Below are 20,021 nucleotides of genomic sequence, written 5' to 3'. Positions count from 1 at the left end.
ACCTGCACCCCACCATCAACTTATGCCTCAATTACAACATGCAAGAGATACATTTCCTGGACACTACAGTACTAATCAAGGATGGCCTGATCAGTACCACACTCTAACAGAAACCCACTGACTGCTATACTTACCGACACACTTCTAGCTTCCATCCTGCACACACAACTAGATTCATTGTTTACAGTCAAGCCCTTAGATACAGTCGCATTTGCTCTGATCCTACTGACAGAGAGCAAAAACCACAAGATCTCTACCAAATATTCATAAACCTGAATTACCTGCCAGGAGAAATATAAAAACAAATCGACAGGGCCAGATGAATACCCAGAGACCAGCTACTCCAAGATCGGCCCAAAAAAGCCAAGAACAGAACACCACTGGTAATTGTCTATAGCCCCCAACTCAGACCACTGCAACGAATTATTAAAGACCTACAACCTATCCTTAATCAGGATGCTACACTCCAGAAGGCCCTGAGTGACATGCCTGTTCTCTCCTACAGACAACCTCCCAACCTCATGAGGATCCTCACTAACAGCCACAGTCTATAGCCCAGGAATACCAGTCCTGGAACCTTTCCCTGCAACAAAGCCTGCTGCCAGCTTCTCTGGAAATACCATCATATCTTCTCTGGAAATACCATCACTGGACCTAACCAGGTTACTCACAGAATCACGGGCACTTTCTCATGCTCCTCTACTAACATCATATATGCCATCACGTGCCAACAATGTCCAGATGCTTTGTATATTGGACAGACTTCTAACTCCTTTAGACAAAGGGTCAATGGGCACAAAACAGACATCAAAACACTCCAGATCCACAAACCAGTTAGTCAACATTTTAATGGAATGGAGCATTTTGTCAGTGACCTAAAGGTATGTGTTTTACTGAAGAAGAATTATCGCACCGTTCTGGAAAGAGAAGCAGCCGAGCTGGCTTTTATATTCAAATTTGGCACATTAACACATGGTTTAAATCGTGATGTGAACTTTCTGAGTCACTATAGGGGCTCGTCTGCATACTTGGCTCAATCTAATTCTTGACCTCTCCCCCCCACCCTCCACTCTCTGATTTGCTCACCTTGATTATCTTTTTCTGATTTGTCCTCCTTGCTTACTGTTTTTGGTTCTCTGTGCCTTAAATATTGAGTCTGTTCTGGTCTGGCTGTGGTCTGAAGAAGTGGGTCTGTCCCACGAAAGCTCACCTAATAAACTATTTTGCTAGTCTTTAAAGTGCTACTTGACTGCTTTTTGTTTTGATAGTGTATAGACTAGCACGTCTTCCTCTCTGTTACAGTTTCCCCTTAGATTCACACAAATTATGCAAAGTGCAACAAGCTGTGATAATCATGAAAATGTTGTCCTCAGGGAGGTCTAGCCTGTCATAGAGACACCGCCATCTCACCTTCAGTCTCCTAAAGGTGCATTCGACTTTGATGTGGCACCTGCTTAGTCTGTTGTTAAAGTGTTCCTTACTTCTCTCCAGGTGCCTCCCATATAGTTTCATGAGCCAGGACTACCTGGGGTAAGCTGTGTACCCCAGGATCACAAGGGGCATTTCTACATCTCCTACTGTAATCTTGTGGTCTGGAAAAAAATCCCCACATGCAGCTTTCTGTACAGGCCAGTGTTCTGGAACATGCGTGCGTCATTCATTTTTCCAGCCCAGCCCATGCTGATGTCTGTGAAATGCCCATGGTGATCCACAAGTGCCGGCAGCACCATGAAAAAGTATCTCTTCCAGTTTGCTGTACGTGGTGGCAAGCTGCGCTGGTAATAGAATTGGAATATGTGTGCCTCTGTTGGCCCCCCATCGATGTCCCATGTTTTCAAAGCCAGCTGCTAGGTCGTGCACATTTCTCGGAATTCCAGTCCTATGTAGCAGAATACAATTTACTGCCCAGCATGTTTGCAGCAGGACAGCACCAGCAGTAGATTTCCCTACTGCAAACTGATTTGCAACTGACTGGTAGAAAGCCAGAGTCACCAGCTTCTACTCACAATTGATGCACAATTCTCAACAGAGAAGGCAGGTCTCGCTCAGGTGTCCTTGCACTGCAGTGTAGGAGCTAGTTCAACACACAGTTCCAGGAAGGTTGCTTTTTTGCAGCCTGAAGTTCTGTAGCCACTGGTTTTCATTCCACACCTACGTTACAGTGCAATGCTAACAGTCAGTGCTGGTTTCCCTAGCCCAAAAGCATCAGTCTACCCTGTGATGGGTGCTCTGTGCCTGCCAAACACAGTGAGAGGTTGCCATGGTCCATATCATGAGTGCTGTCAGGTTCCTCTGAGTCTTCTTCCTCTGTCAGTAGTTCCAAGATGATCTCCACTCCTATGCATGAGGTCCTCAAGACAGTTAGCAGAGCATGTGAGAGAAGCGTGGGATCCATTCTTTCTAGCTGCTGATGGGGGAGCGCACGGCAGAGACTGGCAGTTGGGAAGAAGTGAGAAAAGAGGCCAGAAGCTTCTGAAGAAAGCAGTGCCTGCAGGGATGCTGTGCAGAGCACCTAGGTGGCCCCATGTTCTGTTCTGTGGTCCCACAATACTTAGCAAAAGATGGTGTCACCAGGTGCTGTGGGGTTTGTACCCACAGTGCATTGCTCCCACTATTGATGGCGGAGATGAAAATGTGGACACGATCTGTTGACAGAGGGAGAAGATATAAACATGCTTAGTGACTTGTGTTGACATCAGTTTCCTTGGCAAATCTTAGTAGTGTAGACATACCCTAAGAAAGGAAGCATGCTGCTCCTTATTACTTCTTCCATGACTCTCCCTCTTGGTCATAGAATCACATGGTCCATCTCCTGGTTTGTGGCAGCAGTCAGTGGAGGCAGTACAGGCCCTAGCAGCGGAGGAACAGCCAGTGATCTATGTGTGCTTTGGTAGCTCAGAGGTCTTTCATATCTTCCTTCCCTCTCACGCTGGAGTGGTCAGGCCGAAAGCATCCAGATCAAAAGACAGCACTGCTACTGCTTTCTCACAGGCTTGCAAGGCTGGGAAGCTCAAAAGGAGCCTGGGCCAACCTTTTCCCCCACTTTTTTTAATTTCATCCTGTTTCTTACATGCATAGACCCAACCCCGTTTCTGGCTGGCTTGTGAGCATCCTGCTGTCACTGTCTATCTCTGGTAGCATTTCTGAGGAACAATAACATTTCCTATGACATGTCCTGTCCTGTTTTGAAAGATCACATGGAGTTCAGGGTCCACCATAAGTACTGGGCACAGCCCCAGTCCCAGCAAGAATCCTTCCAAATGGTCCTCGCTCCAGGGGAAAGTAAACCCCATCCTTCCAGGGTGCCCTATTCAGGCCTTGGTGGCAGGGGGGATGTCTCTACTCCCCTATTGTGGCTTGTTTTGCCAGCTATGGAGTTTGCTGTGCTAGTTTTACTCTGCCTGCCTGTGGCTGGGAGAGCTGGTAGGAGGGAGGTTGAATTCATTCACTGGTTAGTGCTGAAGAAATTAAAAAAATAAGTGAACACCAGAAGCATGGCCAAGCAGAGAATACCTTCAGTTACTTCAGGTTTCCACAGCTTGCAGTATCGGTGTTGGGAGTGGCTTTAGAACGAAGCATCAGTGACCCAGCCTTGTGTGTAGCTTGGCATCTGCTCCTGTCTGCATGCTGAGTGAGACACACTTCATGCAACCTCCCCCTGGGCATTCCCTAAGGTTCCTCTGGGCCAGCGAGGCAGCTGCAAAGAGGCTGCAGGGCAGGCATAAGTCCAGGGAACACGCCTGTCTTGGGAGCTCATGTCTGGCCATGGGGTCTGCCACATGCACGGCAGGTCTGGGTGCATGAGATGTGTGCCAGGTAGAAGGTGGGATGTAGCTAGGGCAAGTCAGAGACCCTGCAAAGCCCTATAAGGCCATCAAGGCACAGGTGCTAGGCCCCTGCAGTCCCTGAATAGGGGAGGTGCAAACTTCCCCTCTGCCTGGCAGCAGCTTGAAATGAGTTCTGCTCCTGGGGACTCTGGACTGGGAGCCAGGAGGCCAGCATGCAGCTGCCAGCTCTGCTTGTGGCCTTGCCTGCTTCAGCGGTCAAAGTGGAGGAGTGAGACTGACACTTTGATACAGTGCTGTCTGATGGACGGTTGCATAGCCCTATACAAGTGCTGATTGTTATGGTTTATTGACAGTTTTATGCTAAGAATCTGTGTGTCTACCAGCATGCAGCAGTGCATCACCAAATATGGTCCTGTTAGAGCATCTGGCACCCAGTGTCTGCACCGGGGGCATATTGCTCCACTGGGCAGCCTTGGCAGAACAGTCAGGCTGTGCTGAAAACTACCATGGGTTTGCATGTAGCACCACCCATGGACTTGTGAGGATCAATGCAGTTTGTAGCCTGACAGGGCCCCAGCAGCCCCCACCTGCCATGATTATAGGGGCCATTTGCTAACACTTCTCCTTTCTTCTCTCTTTGCAGCTCGGTCATTCCCTGATGTCTGGCACCTCGCTCCCTTGTGAGCACAAGCCCCAGGCCCCCTTTGCCAGCAGCACCGACCAGGAGGACCTGCACCCCCACAGGAATGTTGCAGACTTGGCCAGTCACTACCAGTGCCCAGAAGAGGAGCCTGGCGAGGCTGAGCAGCAGAGGGCACTATCCCAGAATGGCATGCAGGACAGCGGGGGCGGGGGCACCGGGGTGAAGAAGAAACGGAAGAAAAAGGCCGTGGGGGAGTTGGAAGTGGGGGAGAAAGGAGCCCTGGAGAGAGAGGTGAAGCCAAAGAGGAAGAGAGAGCCTAAAGAGCCAAAGTTGCCCAAGAAACCCAGGGAGCCCAAGAAACCCAGGGAGCCCAAGCAAAAGGAGGCAGCCAAGAAACCCAGGAAACCCCGGGAGGCCAAAGTCCCCAAGGAGCCTAAAGAAAAGAAGAGCAGCACTGAGGGGGCCCCCAAGGCAAAACCCAAAAAAACCAGGTGGGTCTTTCTGCCAAGGCCAGGGCTGGGGAGTGGCTGCTCAGAGCATACCAGGGCTGCCCTTCCCTTTAGTCCACGAAGGTGATGTGTGGTTGGACTGGGATGGCTGCTGGCATGATGGAGTGAGCTATGTGAGCAGTACCATCCGGGCACTCTTGTCTGCAGGGCTCTTGCTGATACTGATATACAAAGTGCAGGTACCCCACTGTGACATCTGTCTGGTGGTTAGGCAGCATGACACACCAGGCAGAGGTACCACGCTGTGCAGAACCCTGTCTCCTCATCCCAGCCCCTTGGCTGGATGTATTGTCACTGAGTAGGCATCAGGTGAGAGTCATTTCAGTATGGCACAGGTTTGTAATGGGGATCCACAGGTACTTAGTGAAACGATGGTGGCACAAGATGGGCTTTTTAGTCTGTTTGACAAGAATTCTGCTGTTCCCATTCCAAGCTGTTTGTAGGGCTAGTGGGTACAGGAGTCTAAATCATAGACTCATAGAATTCTAGGGCTGGAAGGGACCTCAGGAGGTCGAGTCCAGCCCCATGCTTAAAGCAGGATCAACCCCAACTAAGTCATCCCAGCCAGAGCTTTGTCAAGCAGGACTTTAAAACGTCTAGGTATGGAGATTCCACCGCCTCTCTAGATAACGCATTGCAGTGCACACTCTCTCTCTCTCCCCTCCCCCCCCGGCAGGTAAAATAGCTTTTTCTAACACCCAACCTACACCTCCCCTCCTGCCCGGAGCATTTCAACAAAGGTGGGAAGTGAGTTTGAATAGTGCCTGGAGCCACCTTTGAATGAGGCTAGGGAATAGCAAGGGTGTTAATAACAGCACTCGGATGAGGCTCTTCTTCTGGTGGGCCTGTCATGCAAGGATCTCAAAGCACTTTGTAAAGCCTGCTTGCCCATTGAGGAAGGTGAGTTTTATCCTTGCTTTACAGATAAGAGCAATGACCCAGAAGGGACTCACAGTGACTGTTAGTCAGAAGCTGAGCCCTGTCTTGGAGTTCCCAGCTCTAATCACTGTCTCCTAGAACTAAATTTTAGGTCGGTCTAAGCCCCGGTGGAAAGCAGGATCCCTTTCCCCCTCATTTGCAGCGTAAGAGTCAGCTGAAGATGTTGGAGCTTGAAGAGAGCCTGTGGGATCTTTTGTGTTGTGTTGTGTAACGTAACACTGCTGCTTTTGCTTGTCTCTCGTCCATTTAATGAGATGATGAGCCTGGAGAGGCGCTCCGATTCCTGCGGAAAGCCCATTAGTTGGTAACATGCGATGGTACTAGATCAGGTCTTTACATCTCCAGCTGCATTTGACTTCCTGTCTTCCAGCTGGCTAAAATAAATTTTGGAGGGCTCAGTAGCAAACTCACTTATTGATTGGTATCTGGATGTTGTGGCTTGCTATGTATAATCTGTATGCCAAGTGCATTTCAATGATGGGAGTGCTGTGCTGGCAAGAGACAGGCATGTCCAGGCAGTCCCAAACATTGCTTATTCGAGGGTTGCAGCTGGAACTGGACAAAAGCCACAGCCCCAGACAGTATGTGAAAAGGGACTGCCAGCAGCTGCCCTGGCCTGTGTGGTGTAGTCAAGGGACTAGGCAGAGGCCAGAGCTGGCTGTGGAAGTGAGCAGTGACTTGGGCAGAACAGCTAGTGAGGAAAGCGGAGTTTAGCACCAGCTGGGCTAGGGGCTGGGTTAGGAGGTGGGGGCTGCAAACAAGGCTCAGAGGAGGGATGGGGTGAAGCAGACAGGTGGGCTAGACAGAGGTTAAGAGGGGAGTTTACCTTTCCTATGTCAGAGTGAAGGAGCAACCCTGTTCCGCCCGTGCTAGGCTGGGTGAAAAGCCAGCCGCAGGCAAAGGGGAGGCAAGCCCCTGCCCTCAGCTCATGCCTGGCTTCTCCCACTGTCCCTGTCTGGTTCCCTACCTGCTCCTCATGCCCTGCAAGTGGACAAACTCACTTGCTCACACCCTCCTCACACATTACCCAAGGCCCCAGGCACAGCACCATTCACCCCCACTAGGTCAGGCTCGCCTTTTGTGAATTGCTCCTGCATTCTCTTGGCTGCTGGGGCTTGTGCCAGCTCCTTTCCCTCAGGGTGGAGATCTGTGTTTGGGATTTATGTTCTCCTGGCTGGGAGCGCTGCAGAGGCAGGTTCTTCCATCTCTGCTGGGTAGGGTGCAGAGCAGGTTGTGTTCATTTCTGATGGCCCCTCCATCACACACAGTTCTGGTGAAAGTGGAAGTGAAGGGTATAGTCACATTCAGCGTGGGCCTGGCATGGGCCCAGGGGCTCGTGTTCAAATGGGGCAGGTGTGTCCCTGCTCAGAGAGGGGGGTCTGCTCACTCCAGGCAGTGCTATGCAGCCATCTCTGGATGCTGATGGGTAAGATTGCCACACTCTGAAGTGCTGAGTGTAGTAACATAGTCACCTGTGAAGGTTGTCTAATCATGTGGGTTGCTGAATGGAATCTTTGTTAATTGTGACACTCCAGTCAGTCTCCTGGGAGTTGCTGTTACACTGGCAGGGTGTGTTCAGCACTGTAATTGTATTATGGGGTGCAGCTAGGTCACTTCTGGCCCACATGTCACAGTTTTTACATGTCATCACTTTTTACGAGCTTTTAGGGAGTTGGACGTGAGTGAGGCAGTGAATGGCCCAGTGTTGTGGTATCCTTGGCATCAAGCAAGCATTTTGTGAGGATCAGTTCAATCTTCCCTGTAAGCTGAGCACTTGGGTGGCTGCCCAGGAGAGAGTCATGTTCCATCCAGCTGATTGGCAGAATGCCCCAGCTGCTCACAGCTGGCAGAATGTGTTTCTGTTGTTGGTGCACTTCTTCCTATGCCTTGGAGCATATAGCAAAATGTGTCCTGCACAGGGATGGAAAAAATTAGGGGAAACATTCATCATCATCATCATCATCATCAGTAGCTGTGGGCTCAGTGTCTGTTGGTGTCTGATGCCTCTCTCACTATTTCCTTTCCATCTTCCCCTGTCCAGTGCAGAGTGGCTTAGTTTCTGTAGATTAGCTCCGCACCAATCTACTATATCATGTACCCATTCTCTGTGGGGTCTGCCTCTCCTATTTGAACCATCCATTATGCCGAATACCAGGGTCTTGATTTTTCATTTGTCGTTCATTCTGCAAATACGCCCACATAGTTGTAGCTTCCATTTTATAACCTTCTGCAGCAGGTTCTCTTTCGGCTGTATAATTCTATATAGTTCCTCATTGGTGACTTTCTGCATCCATCCTATTCTCAGAATCTTTCTATAACAACTCCTTTCGAACACCAGTATTCTTCTTTTTGAATCTTTTATTATCATCGATGTCTCACATCCGTGCAATATGCTGCTGAATACGCACATTTTCAAGACACTCAGCTTTGCTCTTAAGCTAATCGCTTTGCTTTTCCAGATCTTATTGATCGCCTTCAAACTCTCTCTTGCTTTCGCTGTTCTAGTTGCTATTTCTTTCTTAAGTTTAGATCGTGCGTTACGTTGCTCCCCAGATATGTGAACGTCTCTAAATTTTCTAGTTCAATACCATTTACACTGATCTTCTTTCCTATTTCCTTATCTCCAAATACCATAGTTTTTGTTTTATCGATGTTCATGATCAGTCCATATTGCTTCCCTTCTTGGCTTAGCACCTACACCATTTTCTCTAGCTTCTCCTCATTTTCCTCAATGATAACTATGTCATCCGCGAACCTCAAGTTGTTAATTCTTTGCCCATACACAGATATCCCTTCTATCTCTTCCTTGATCTTGTCCATCACTCTCTCTAGGTGCATGATGAAGATACTCAGCGATATCGGATCTCCTTGTCTTGTACCTCTACTTGTTCTAAACCAACTTCCCAACTCTCCACGCCTTCTCACCACTGTCTGGGCATTGTCACTGATATCTTTCAGCAACCATATCAGTCTGCTATCCGCTCTGTATGACTTCAACACTGCCCAAGTCACTTTGGCTACGTCTACACGTGCATGCTACATCGAAATAGCTTATTTTGATGTAGCGTCATCGAAATAGTCTATTTTGATGAATAACGTCTACACGTCCTCCAGGGCTGGCAACGTCGACGTTCAACTTCGACGTTGGGCAGCACCACATCGAAATAGGCGCTGCGAGGGTACGTCTACACGCCACAGTAGCACACATCGAAATAAGGGTGCCAGGCACAGCTGCAGACAGGGTCACAGGGCGGACTCAACAGCAAGCCGCTCCCTTAAAGGGCCCCTCCCAGACACAGTTGCACTAAACAACACAAGATACACAGAGCCGACAACTGGTTGCAGACCCTGTGCCTGCAGCATGGATCCCCAGCTGCCGCAGAAGCAGCCAGAAGCCCTGGGCTAAGGGCTGCTGCCCACGGTGACCATAGAGCCCCGCAAGGGCTGGAGAGAGAGCATCTCTCAACCCCCCAGCTGATGGCCGCCATGGAGGACCTGGCAATTTCGACGTTGCGGGACGCGGATCGTCTACACGGTCCCTACTTCGAAGTAGGGCGCTATTCCGATCCCCTCATGAGGTTAGCGACTTCGACGTCTCGCCGCCTAACGTCGAAGTTAACTTCGAAATAGCGCCCAACGCGTGTAGCCGCGACGGGCGCTATTTCGAAGTTACTGCCGCTACTTCGAAGTAGCCTGCACGTGTAGACACGGCTTTTCTGATCTATATTGTCAAATGCCTTTTGAAAATTGACAAAGCAAGTGTGTATGTTCTTGTTCTTTCATCAGACTTTCTCTGCTATCAGTCTTAGTGCCAATATCTGCTGTATGGTACTTCTGTCTTTTCTGAACCCTGCTTGCTCATCTGCTGTATATTCTTCTATCTGCGATCTTAGTCTCTCCATCAGTATCATCATTGGCACCTTGCCTAGAGGACTCATTAGGGCAATCGTTCTGTAGTTCTTGCACTGCAGTGTACTTCCTTTCTTGTGTATTGTCACTAGCATGGATCTTGTCCATTCCTTAGGTGCCTTCCCTTCTTTCCATGCTCTATTACATAGTCGGTGTGTTTCCTGAATCATGCTTTCTCCATCGTATTTGATCATCTCTCCTGTGATCTTATCATTTCCAGGGCTTTTGTTTCACTGCTTTTTCTACTTCCTCCTTCGAAATATCGGTCTCACTCTCCCTGTACATCAGCCTGAGCAACCATAGAACACATCTTCCTCCACAGACTTCCAGTCCAGTTCTGCTAGTACCAGCACTACAGACCTGCATTGGAGTCTAGCTGTGAGGCAAGGCAGCCTGCACATAAGCATGGCAGTAAGTCTTCCTCAGTGTTGGAGAAGGACATTGCCCCACCTTCCAAAACTCTTATTCCTTTCAGCTCAGCATCACCAACATCCAGGAAACATTTGGACCTGCAGCATTCCCTCTGCTCTGGCCCTGGCTCCAGTTCCAGCTGTTGAGGGCATGTCGCTAATACCAGGGAGAGTTATTGCAGAGGTCTTCTTGTCCTCAGATGCAGTCACCTCTTCAGAGAGTGCGCTCCCCAAGGTTGGACTCTCCTCCTTCGGGCCATGCTCCTGCCTGCTCCCTGAAGCCTTCTACAGTTTTATCAGATCTGACAGCATCACTGAACTTTCTTCTGATTTGTTGGATTTGGAAGATTTGTTCAGGGACTGAAGCTTGCTGCTCCCATAGTGCCAGTGTGAGTGCCCCTCTTGTCTCCATGGCACTGTTAGCATGGATGTTCAGTACCCTGCTCTGTGGGCCCACCTCAACGGTCAAAAGAATCACCAAGGTGGATATACTAGGGCTCGTGGCTGCACTACCTACCATCAGAACGTTCCCATGCAGGCCATGAGGAATCCCTTCTTCAGATATCATCCCTCAGGCATTCAGGCAATACTACCAGATCCAGAGCAGTTCCCCTCAATGTCCCCAGATGCCATCGTGTCTCTGCTTTGCCGTCTGCCCTGGATAACTTGAAACAGCTTCAGAAGCTGCTTCATAGTGTAGCTGGGGCCCTCAACATCCCACTACAGGAAGTGCAAGATGAACAGAACCAACTGCTCGACATCTCATACACCTCAGTCCCAGCCAAAGTAATTCTGCCAGTCAGTAGGGCTATGCTTTAACCTTCTGGGGGTGTTTGGCACACTGTGGCCACCTGCACTCCTACCTCCAAGGGAGAGGAGAAGAGGCACTACAGGCTTCCAGAGAGATCCACGTGTTTCTTCTCCCACCCTCCACCCTACTCTCTTGTGATTCAGACAGTTACCAAATGGGCCTACCCCAGTATCTCTGCGCCATTCAGGCAGATAAGGAGGAAAAGTGCCTGAAACTTCTGGTCACAAGATCTTTTCCTCTCTTGGCTTACAACTTCGTATTTTGAACAACTTGGTTCTGCTTATGAAATACAACTTACTTGCTTACGGTAAAAATATGGTTTTCTCTGGGAAACTGTTCCTGCAGACTTGAGTTATTGAGAATTCTAAGTTATTCAAGTCCTAGTCATTTTAATCTCTTCTCATGTGGCAGCTATTCTAAACCCCTAATATTTTTGCTGCCTTTTTCTAAACTTTTGTCAATGTCAAGATAGCTTTTTGAGATGAGGCGACCACATCTGCAAGTGGTATTCAAGGTGTGGGTGTACCATGGATTTATATAGCGGCAATAAGATATTCTCTGTCTTATTCTCTGTCCATTTTTGGGGGGCCCCCATGGTCAAGTTCAGGAGTCAGCACACTTGGGTTGCTTGGGAGTCCCTGATACACGTCAACAAGCTAGAACTTGGAGCAGTGAAATAAGTGTGTCTGACATTCCTGTCATGTCCGTGTCTACTACGTGGACAAGCAAAGTGGCGCAAGGCACAAGGAGGCAATTTGGGATTTGTGCATCATCTGCAAGATCCTTTTATTGATGTACCTTCTTGGAACTCAAAACATACTGGACTTTCTCAGCAGAAGATTTGTGAATGGGAACTTCAAGACACTGTAGTCACCAGCCTTTTCAGCTGCTTGAGAACTCCAGTCAAGGACCTCTTTGCCTCTCAGGCCAAAAGCAAGTGCAGCTAGGATTTGTCTAGGAGCAGACTTGGTGTCCTGTCCCAGTGTGATGCGCTAGTCCTTGGCTGGTCTGATCAATTCAGTTACGCCTTTCCTCCCATACTGCTCATATTGGCTGCGTCTACACGTGCACGCTACTTCGAAGTAGCGGCAGTAACTTCGAAATAGCGCCCGTCACGTCTACACGTGTTGGGCGCTATTTCGAAGTTGAAATCGACGTTAGGCGGCGAGACGTCGAAGTCGCTAACCCCATGAGCGGATGGGAATAGCGCCCTACTTCGACGTTCAACATCGAAGTAGGGACGTGTAGACGATCCGCGTCCCGCAACATCGAAATAGCGGGGTCCTCCATGGCGGCCATCAGCTGGGGGGTTGAGAGATACTCTCTCTCCAGCCCTTGCGGGGCTCTGTGGTCACCGTGGGCAGCAGCCCTTAGCCCAGGGCTTCTGGCTGCTGCTGCTGCAGCTGGGGGTCCGTGCTGCATATACAGGGTCTGCAACTAGTTGTTGGCTCTGTGTATCTTGCACTGTTTAATGAAAGTGTGTCTGGGAGGGGCCCTTTAAGGGAGCGACTTGCTGTTGAGTCCGCCCCGTGACCCTGTCTGCAGCTGTGCCTGGCTCCCTTATTTCGATGTGTGCTACTTTGCCGTGTAGACGTTCCCTCGCTGTGCCTATTTCGATGTTGGGCTGAGCAACGTCGAAGTTGAACATCGACGTTGCCAGCCCTGGAGGACGTGTAGACGTTATTCATCGAAATAGCCTATTTCGATGTCGCAACATCGAAATAAGCTATTTCGAAGTTGGGTGCACGTGTAGACGTAGCCATTGTGAGTACTGCATAAGGTCAGGTGAGTGAGAGTGAGTCATTCTGATCACGCCTTCTGGCCAAAGTATTCCTGGTTTCTCCTGCTTCTTTGAATGTCATTGCACTTCCTGCTACCATCTCTCTCAGAACTGGTCACTTAACAGAGCAAGAGATCTGCCCCCCCAGTCTCTAGACTTTTCACCTGAGAGCATGGTTTTTGGAATGGATCTTTATTAAAGAGAGTGCTTGTTGGTAGTGCAGACCATTTTCTTCACAGCTGGAAAGAGTCCACAAGATGCTTGAAGTAGAAGTGTTTTCTTTCTTCGTCCCAGTGCAGGAGCCTTGTTCATGAGAATGGGGACATCCCTCTTATTCTGGTCTGTTTAATCTCTCAGAAGGTGTAGAGCCTCACTGTCAGCTCCATCAAATGCAGCTGTCAGTATCTTCCACTCTCTGCTTGCGTGGCACGCTGTCTTTACTCATCCATTGACTTTCAGATTTTAAAAAGGTCTTTGATGAGCCTACCTTCCTGTTTAGCCCATCACTTCCGAAGGAGATGTCACTCTTGTCCTAACAACATTGACACAGTCCCCCTTTGACCCTATGGCCTCATGTTCTCTCTCTTAACTCTATGAAGGTCACTTTCCTTGTTGCTATCACTTTTTTCTGAGTAACCAGTAAGCAAACTGGGAGCAATGACAGCTGATGAACCCTTTACCATTTCCCGATGCTTGCACCCCAAGTTCCTGCTTAAGGTTGTCTCTCATTATCAGCCAATGTGTATATTTACCCACCTTCTTTCCAAAGCCTCATGCTTCAAGCAGAACAATTCACTCCATTGACATCCCCAGGGCCCTGCCCTTCTACCTGTTGAGGAAGTCCTCAGGCTGTTTATTGCTGTAATTAATTAATTAAGGGGCAATCTGTTGCTACTCAGAGGATCTCTAAGTGAGCTTCTGGATTCGTTATGCTCTGCTACCAGTTATCAGGACTGTGTCCTGGGATACTGGCCTCTTCCACGTTAGTGCAAGCGTCAACTGCTTCCGTGCTTTCATGGCACACCCCAATAGACATCTGTTGAGCAGCCACATGGAGTTCAGTATGTACCTTCTGTTCCCATTGCACCTCGGTGTGGGTCTCTTCTACAGAAGCCTCCTTCAGTGCAGCTGTCCTCCTCTTCTGGTGTTCTTCGTCTGCATCCTTCTACCCAAGGTATTGCTTGTTAATCCCTTTCAGCAGACCTGCCACTCGAAGGAAAAGAGTGGGCGACTTACCTGTAAAAGCCAGTTCTTCAAGACTTGTATTCCATTCCTGCCCTCTTTCCCCTCTGCTGTGGATCTGATTGGTGGCAAAGGTCTTGCCCGTTATGCTGGCCACATCCAGGTGGGGCTCTGACCCCAGGACCAGGTGTCCCAGCTATGTCCATGCGGAGGTCTCACCATGGGGCCAGGCAATCAGAACACATTTGTTGAGAGCTCTGACTCGGGGGGCAGGGGTTCTGACCACATCCATGCAACGCTCTGACCAGGGTGCCAGGCCTTCTGGCCATGTCCATGCCAACCAGGAGGCCAGGCATCTTGGCCAATGTTCCCTTGGCCAATATTCCATCTAATCTTCTCTGCCCATCTTCTGTTTTTTCCATCCATGTGGGGAATGCATTTTGTTACATGCACCAAGGCTTGTGCTAATGTACACCACCAGGAAAACACAAACCTAGCTGTGGGTGTGCTTCTAACCAGGTTGGTCACATTGGACTCTCTCCTGGGCAGGTGCATAAGTGCACAGCTTACAGAGAACATGGGTCCTGACCACATCTGTGTGCATCTGTGACCATGGGGCCAGATGTCCTGGCCACATCCATTCACAGCTCTGATAATGGGTCCACAGGTCCTGGTCATATCTGTATGGAGATTTGACCATGGGGCTGGGTGTCTTGACCACATCCATGCAGAGCTCTGACCATTGGGCCAGGTGCCGTGGCCACGTCTGTGCAGAGCTTTGTTAATGGGTCTGTGGCGGGGGGGGCGGGGGGAGCCACTTCTGTGTGGAGCTCTGACCATTGGGTTGGTTGTCTTGATCATGTCCTCATGGAGCTTTGACTGTGGAGCCAGGCGTGCTGGCCACATTTGTATAGAGCTCTGACCCTGGGCCCAGACCCAGGGTCCAAATGCTGTGATTGTGGCGCAGCAGGTGCTTTGCACGCTGTCTGGGGTTGCTCCCAAGAGAGTGCTTCCATTAGCCTTTGTTTATTCTGGTGACCTGATGCAGAAGCTCCCTAAGGTGGGATGAAGGAACTAAAGGCAAAGGGTAATACTGGCCTCTCCCTGGATGCTGAGTGCTGAAATCTCTGGAGAAGGGATTAACTTTCAGTCTCTGCTGACAGCAAGGAGCAAGGACCAACCCCTCTGGAGAAGAAGAAGAAAGGGAAAAGGAAAAACGAGATCCCAGTGGAGAGTTTGGAATTGGATCAAGACCTGAGTCTGGGTCTGCAGAGTCCTGAGGAGTCTGCTGAGTCGGCTGACAGCCAGGTACGTGCAGGACCCTGGCCTCATTGGAATCGGCTGGCTTGAGCCTGGTGTACATTCTGGGGTTCTCACACCGTTCGGACTTCCTACAGCTCATTTCTTATACCTGGTGCCTGCGTGTTAAGCTCTGCACACGGTGCATCCAGGTTAGCCAGTGGAGAGCAGCTGTGGCCAGGTTTGTAGCTGGTGTTGTAGGGCTTGATACCATCACGCTGCCCTTGCACATCATTTGGCCTCCTGACCACTTGCTCCCCAGCTCGTTGGGCTGGGAGTGCCTTCCTTCTGAGGCTAGGGGTAGGGTGTGCTGATCGTGGCATGGACATCCCCCCAACTACTGGAGCCCTGCTGTTCTCTGCCTTTCTGGGCAGCAGGGCTGCTTCACTACAGGTGGCATGTTCCGTTCATGGGGGTGGGAGTGTCACGTTGAGAGCCTACCTCCCCAGGCCAGCAGTGGTACAACCCTCCTTTGGGCTCCCAAGTAGATGGCCCAGGTGATTTGGACAGGGGATTCGCTGTTCCCCAGCAGAACACTTGCCATGTATGAGCCTGACTAAAAAAGCTGGTGGCATAAGCCAGTCCTGAGAGGTGCCAAGTGCCCTCCCTGCCTTTTGTCACCTGTTAGGATCTGTCTGAAATGGGAGCACCTGAACAGAATGCTAGGTGCAACCACCATGCTCTGTGGTGGTGGTTCCTAGGGCACACCTGAGCAGCTGTGTGTTGAGTGGGGATAGGACCTTGTGTGAGAGAAATGGCCCTGGAACCAGCCTTGGGACAAAGAGACGATTGGAAATCACAGTGAGCTGAGCTGTAGACGCTGGCAGGGCCTACTGTACGAGGCCCCATTTTCCCAGGGCCTGGGTGGGGATGGTATTCTCCCAGGGGCTGGGGCTCTCCCCTCATCCATGGGGAGGTAGAGGCGGCATTCTCCACCAGCCGTCTGACTGCCTTTGTCGTCTGCTACCCAGAAGCGCCGCTCAGGCCGCCAGGTGAAGCGGAGGAAGTACAATGAGGACCTGGATTTCAAAGTAGTGGATGACGACGGAGAGACGATAGCAGTGCTGGGAGCTGGGCGAGCCTCTGCGCTCTCTGCATCCACGCTGGCATGGCAGGCAGAGGTACGATAGGGCCCTCTAGCCTCTCTTACCACTGCCCTGCCTCTAGACGGGGTGGAGTTCTGCTGGGTTGTGAGAGCGTCTTATTTGGGGAGCTGGCTGTGTACTGAGGGCGAGCAAGGAGTGTGTAAGTCTGCAGGGCTGCCACAGTATAGGCCAGTGCATGAGGATGGGTGAAAGCTGCCCAGGGCATCACCCACATGAACCTGTCATGGCTCCATGGAGAGCGTGTCTGGGCTTGCAGGAAGTGAAATGTTCAGCCCCTGCACCTGGTAGTGCCCAGGAATGGAAAAGACCCTCCAGAGCCGCAGCTTGTTGGACTGCCAGGTCAGCGAGGACCCATGGCCTGGTGCCTGAGCTCCCTCTGGTTTCTGCAGGCCATGCACCAGCTCTGGGAGGTTCTTTATGACCCTCCCAGCTTTGCCCTAGCACTGCACTAGTGATCCCCTGCCTTCTTGGCATTAATGTTCCCAGGGTGTCGGCTCCAGCCATGCCCGTCCTTTAGTATCACCTCGCCGTGCTAAGCTGTCAGGCCAGCGATCAGTGGCTCCAGCCTGCTGGTATCGCTGACCTTTTTCCATGTCTCTGGCAATGCAGTGCCATGCATGGGGCTGTGATCACAGCCCTCCCATGTGGCACAGGGCAGTTGCTTCCTTTCTCCAGAATACAGGGTCTCTATCTGCAGCCAAGCTTGACACTTGCCATCTTTATAGCCTCATTACCTTGAGTCTGGCATGCTGCCCACTCACCATGAGTCCTCAGGCGTTTGGGGTGTGCCTGTCTGCACACTGTCTCAGTGCCCATTCTTTACTCTGTCCAGGCCCCTCTGTGTCAGTTCTCTGTCCTGGCTGAGGCTGACCACTCCTCCCAGCCAGGTCTGTGCTGTGCGTGTCACATGCCGGCTGCTTGCTCCCTGCTCCAGCCATTAGCAAAGCTGTTCAGTGTGAATGGCGGCCTTTCTTTTCGTACCGTTGTCAGGTCCCCCTTAGTCAGCTCACAGGTTTTCACGTGATTAGTCATCTACTTTCAACGCAACCCTGCTGCTCTTCCCAGGGGAAATGCATGGCCTTTTCTCCATTGCTCTGCCACTGCTTGGCCATTGCCACAGGCCTGTGCTCCTGGCCCATGGACATGAGTTCACAAGTGAGACTTCCTGAGAGAGACTGGCAAGTCCTTTGCTGAAATCCATATGGGAAATGGAAGTGGCATTGGCAGGCCCAGCTCCTGCTGCCCATTGGTCCCACCTGGCATCTGCTTCCTTCTGAGCAGGGCACACATGTCCTGACCCCAGATGCAGCCATGGAAATCACAGTCCCATCCAGGGGCCATTGGAGCTGCTTTTGGGCTAGTTGCAGAGCAGTGGGCAATGCTGCTCTGGAGTCCCTGACCTGGGGCTGTGAAGAACATGTCTGGGTGTACTGCCTCCCTCATTGTTTACTGGCTCCAGGCTCCTGAATCGCTGTGAGCCCAGAGGGCAAAATGTAGGGGGTGGCCAGTGAGCACTGTGAGGCAGTGCTGGGTGTGCCATGACCCACTCCCAGGCCAAGGTATGGACTCTTCTCTCCCTTCGTTGCCCTCAGGAGCCCCCTGAGGATGATGCCAACATCATTGAGAAGATCCTTGCCTCCAGACTGGTGCAGAAGGAGGTGAGTGCCCCTGCCCCTGTGTCTAGAAATGGGGGGGCTGGGTGTGGCTCTAGCAAAATGAGGTGGCATCTTGCTGGGGCCTGAGGTAGTGTGATGCCACACCTTTTGGGGGTGGACATCGCCCAGGGAACAAGCAAAGCCCATGGACCAGGAGTCTCCCCTTTTCAGGAGTCAGCCCCTGCTGCCTCCTGTAGGGGATACAGTGGGCAGGATGAGTGAAGAACTATGACTGGCTGGCGATGGCTGGGCCAGGGTGTGTCCAGCAGAAAAGCCTCACAGCAGAGCAGTTCCATGAAGAGCAGAGCTGGGAGCAGGCCCTTTCCTGGAGCAGGGGGTGCACTGTGAGGAAGAGATTCCATACATGCAGAGGGGCAGAGCCTCTGTATCCCAAACAGGAGGTGTAGGGTCCCTTCAGTGTCAGCTGTGTGTAGCTTCCACTGGGAACTCACGCTTGCAGATGTGGTAGATTCCAGCATGTCAAGTGGGTGGGGCTTCTGTGGTGCCACCCAGCATGGGCAGGGGAAAGATGACATCCATCAGTTGAGCAGTGAGCTGAGCCAGGTGGGAGCCTGGGCCCAGGGAGCTGTGGGCACGTGGCTGCCATACGTTAAAACATATTCTGGAGCAGCACGTGGAGGAAGTTCTGTCTCTGTGTTACCCTCCTGGTTCTCCAGGGCCACTGCAGCCACCAATTAGAGATGAGGCAGCGCTTGTCACTTTCCTGAGCCTCATGCTGCTCAGCTCTGCTCTTCACTGTCCCCTACGCTCCTGTTCTGTCTTCAGCTCAACCACAGGCCGGAGGAGCCGAGTCAGAGTCCTGACCAGGGGAGAGGTCCTCGGCCCTGCATCCCTTCCCTGTGCTGGCTGGTGCTAATCCGCCCACTCTTGGTTTCAGGTTCACCCGGGCGGCCTGGCCTATGAGATGGAGGAATTCTACGTCAAGTACAGGAACTTGTATGTGCCACGTTTGTGTTCTGTATTGGCACATGTGATGTGGGAAAGACACGTGCGTACTTGTGTGTATTCACGTTGTGTGGAGAAATGTGTGTGCACAATTGCGTGGTTGCACAAGGTGTGGTGACAGATGTGCATAGGCATGTGTGTGCAGAGGTGTGCAGGTGCACATGGTGTGTGTGTACAGAGGTGCGTGTGTACATAGTGTGCATGCAGAAATGTGTGGAGTGTATGCACAGATGTGCGCATGCATGCGGGGTGAACCCAGACGTGCACGAGCACATGGTGTGTGTGCAGGGATGTGCACGTGCATGTAGTGTGTTTGCAGAGGTGTGGGCATGCATGTGGTGTGTGCACAGATGTAAGTGTGCATGTGACATTCGTGCAGAGATGTGTGTATGTATGTGGGGTGTGTGCAGACATGTGGTGCCTGTAGTGTGTGTGCAGAGATGTGCGTGTGCAAATGGTATGTGTGGTGCATGTGGGGTGTGTGCAGAGGTGTGTGTGTATGTGGGGCATGTGCAGAGAGGTGTGGTGTATGTGGGGTGTGTACAGAGATGTGCGTGTACAAATGGTGTATGCAGAGATGTGTGGTGCATGTGGTGGGTGTGCAGAGGTGTGGGGGGGCGTGTGCAGAGGTGTGTATGTGGGGTGTGCACAGAGATGTGCGTGTACAAATGGTGTGTGCAGAGATGTGCATGTGGGGTGTGTGCAGAGGTGTGTGTATGTTGGGTGTGTGCAGAGAGGTGTGTATGTGGGGTGTGTACAGAGATGTGCGTGTGCAAATGGTGTGTGCAGAGATACGCATGTGTATGTGGGGTGTGTGCAGCAATGTGTGTGCTCCCTTACACTAGCATCCACCTTGCTGGGATGACTGCCAGCTTACTGCAAACCTAGGCTGTGCTAACCCTGGCTAAGTGCTTGGAACCTCTCTCTGGGCTTTGAGCCCTCCGCCCCAGCAGGGTGTTAGGAACAGGAAGTCACAGCTTGGCCATGGAGCTCCGTCTCAGCTGTAGTAGAGTTGTTTGTTTCA

General features: G+C 51.2%; 1 protein-coding gene across 11 annotated transcripts in view; it reads left to right on the top strand.

Moving 5' to 3' along the window:
• CHD6 (chromodomain helicase DNA binding protein 6) overlaps positions 1 to 20,021 on the top strand; it is a 209,956-nt gene that overhangs the window by 102,096 nt on the left and 87,839 nt on the right. For all 11 annotated transcript variants that reach the window (XR_012647850.1, XM_075011571.1, XM_075011572.1 and 8 more), the window contains 5 exons: positions 4,432 to 4,922; positions 15,135 to 15,279; positions 16,242 to 16,391; positions 17,969 to 18,034; positions 18,930 to 18,988. Coding sequence is in view for 10 of the 11 variants with exons in the window: in XM_075011572.1 (XP_074867673.1) it covers positions 4,432 to 4,922; positions 15,135 to 15,279; positions 16,242 to 16,391; positions 17,969 to 18,034; positions 18,930 to 18,988 (911 nt within the window). In the remaining variant the exon portion in view is untranslated. The remainder of the gene's footprint in view (positions 1 to 4,431; positions 4,923 to 15,134; positions 15,280 to 16,241; positions 16,392 to 17,968; positions 18,035 to 18,929; positions 18,989 to 20,021) is intronic.

This window comes from Carettochelys insculpta, chromosome 17 (genome assembly GCF_033958435.1).
Source record: "Carettochelys insculpta isolate YL-2023 chromosome 17, ASM3395843v1, whole genome shotgun sequence".
NCBI classification, from domain to species: domain Eukaryota; kingdom Metazoa; phylum Chordata; order Testudines; family Carettochelyidae; genus Carettochelys; species Carettochelys insculpta.
This window is presented reverse-complemented; position numbering and strand designations above follow the sequence as displayed.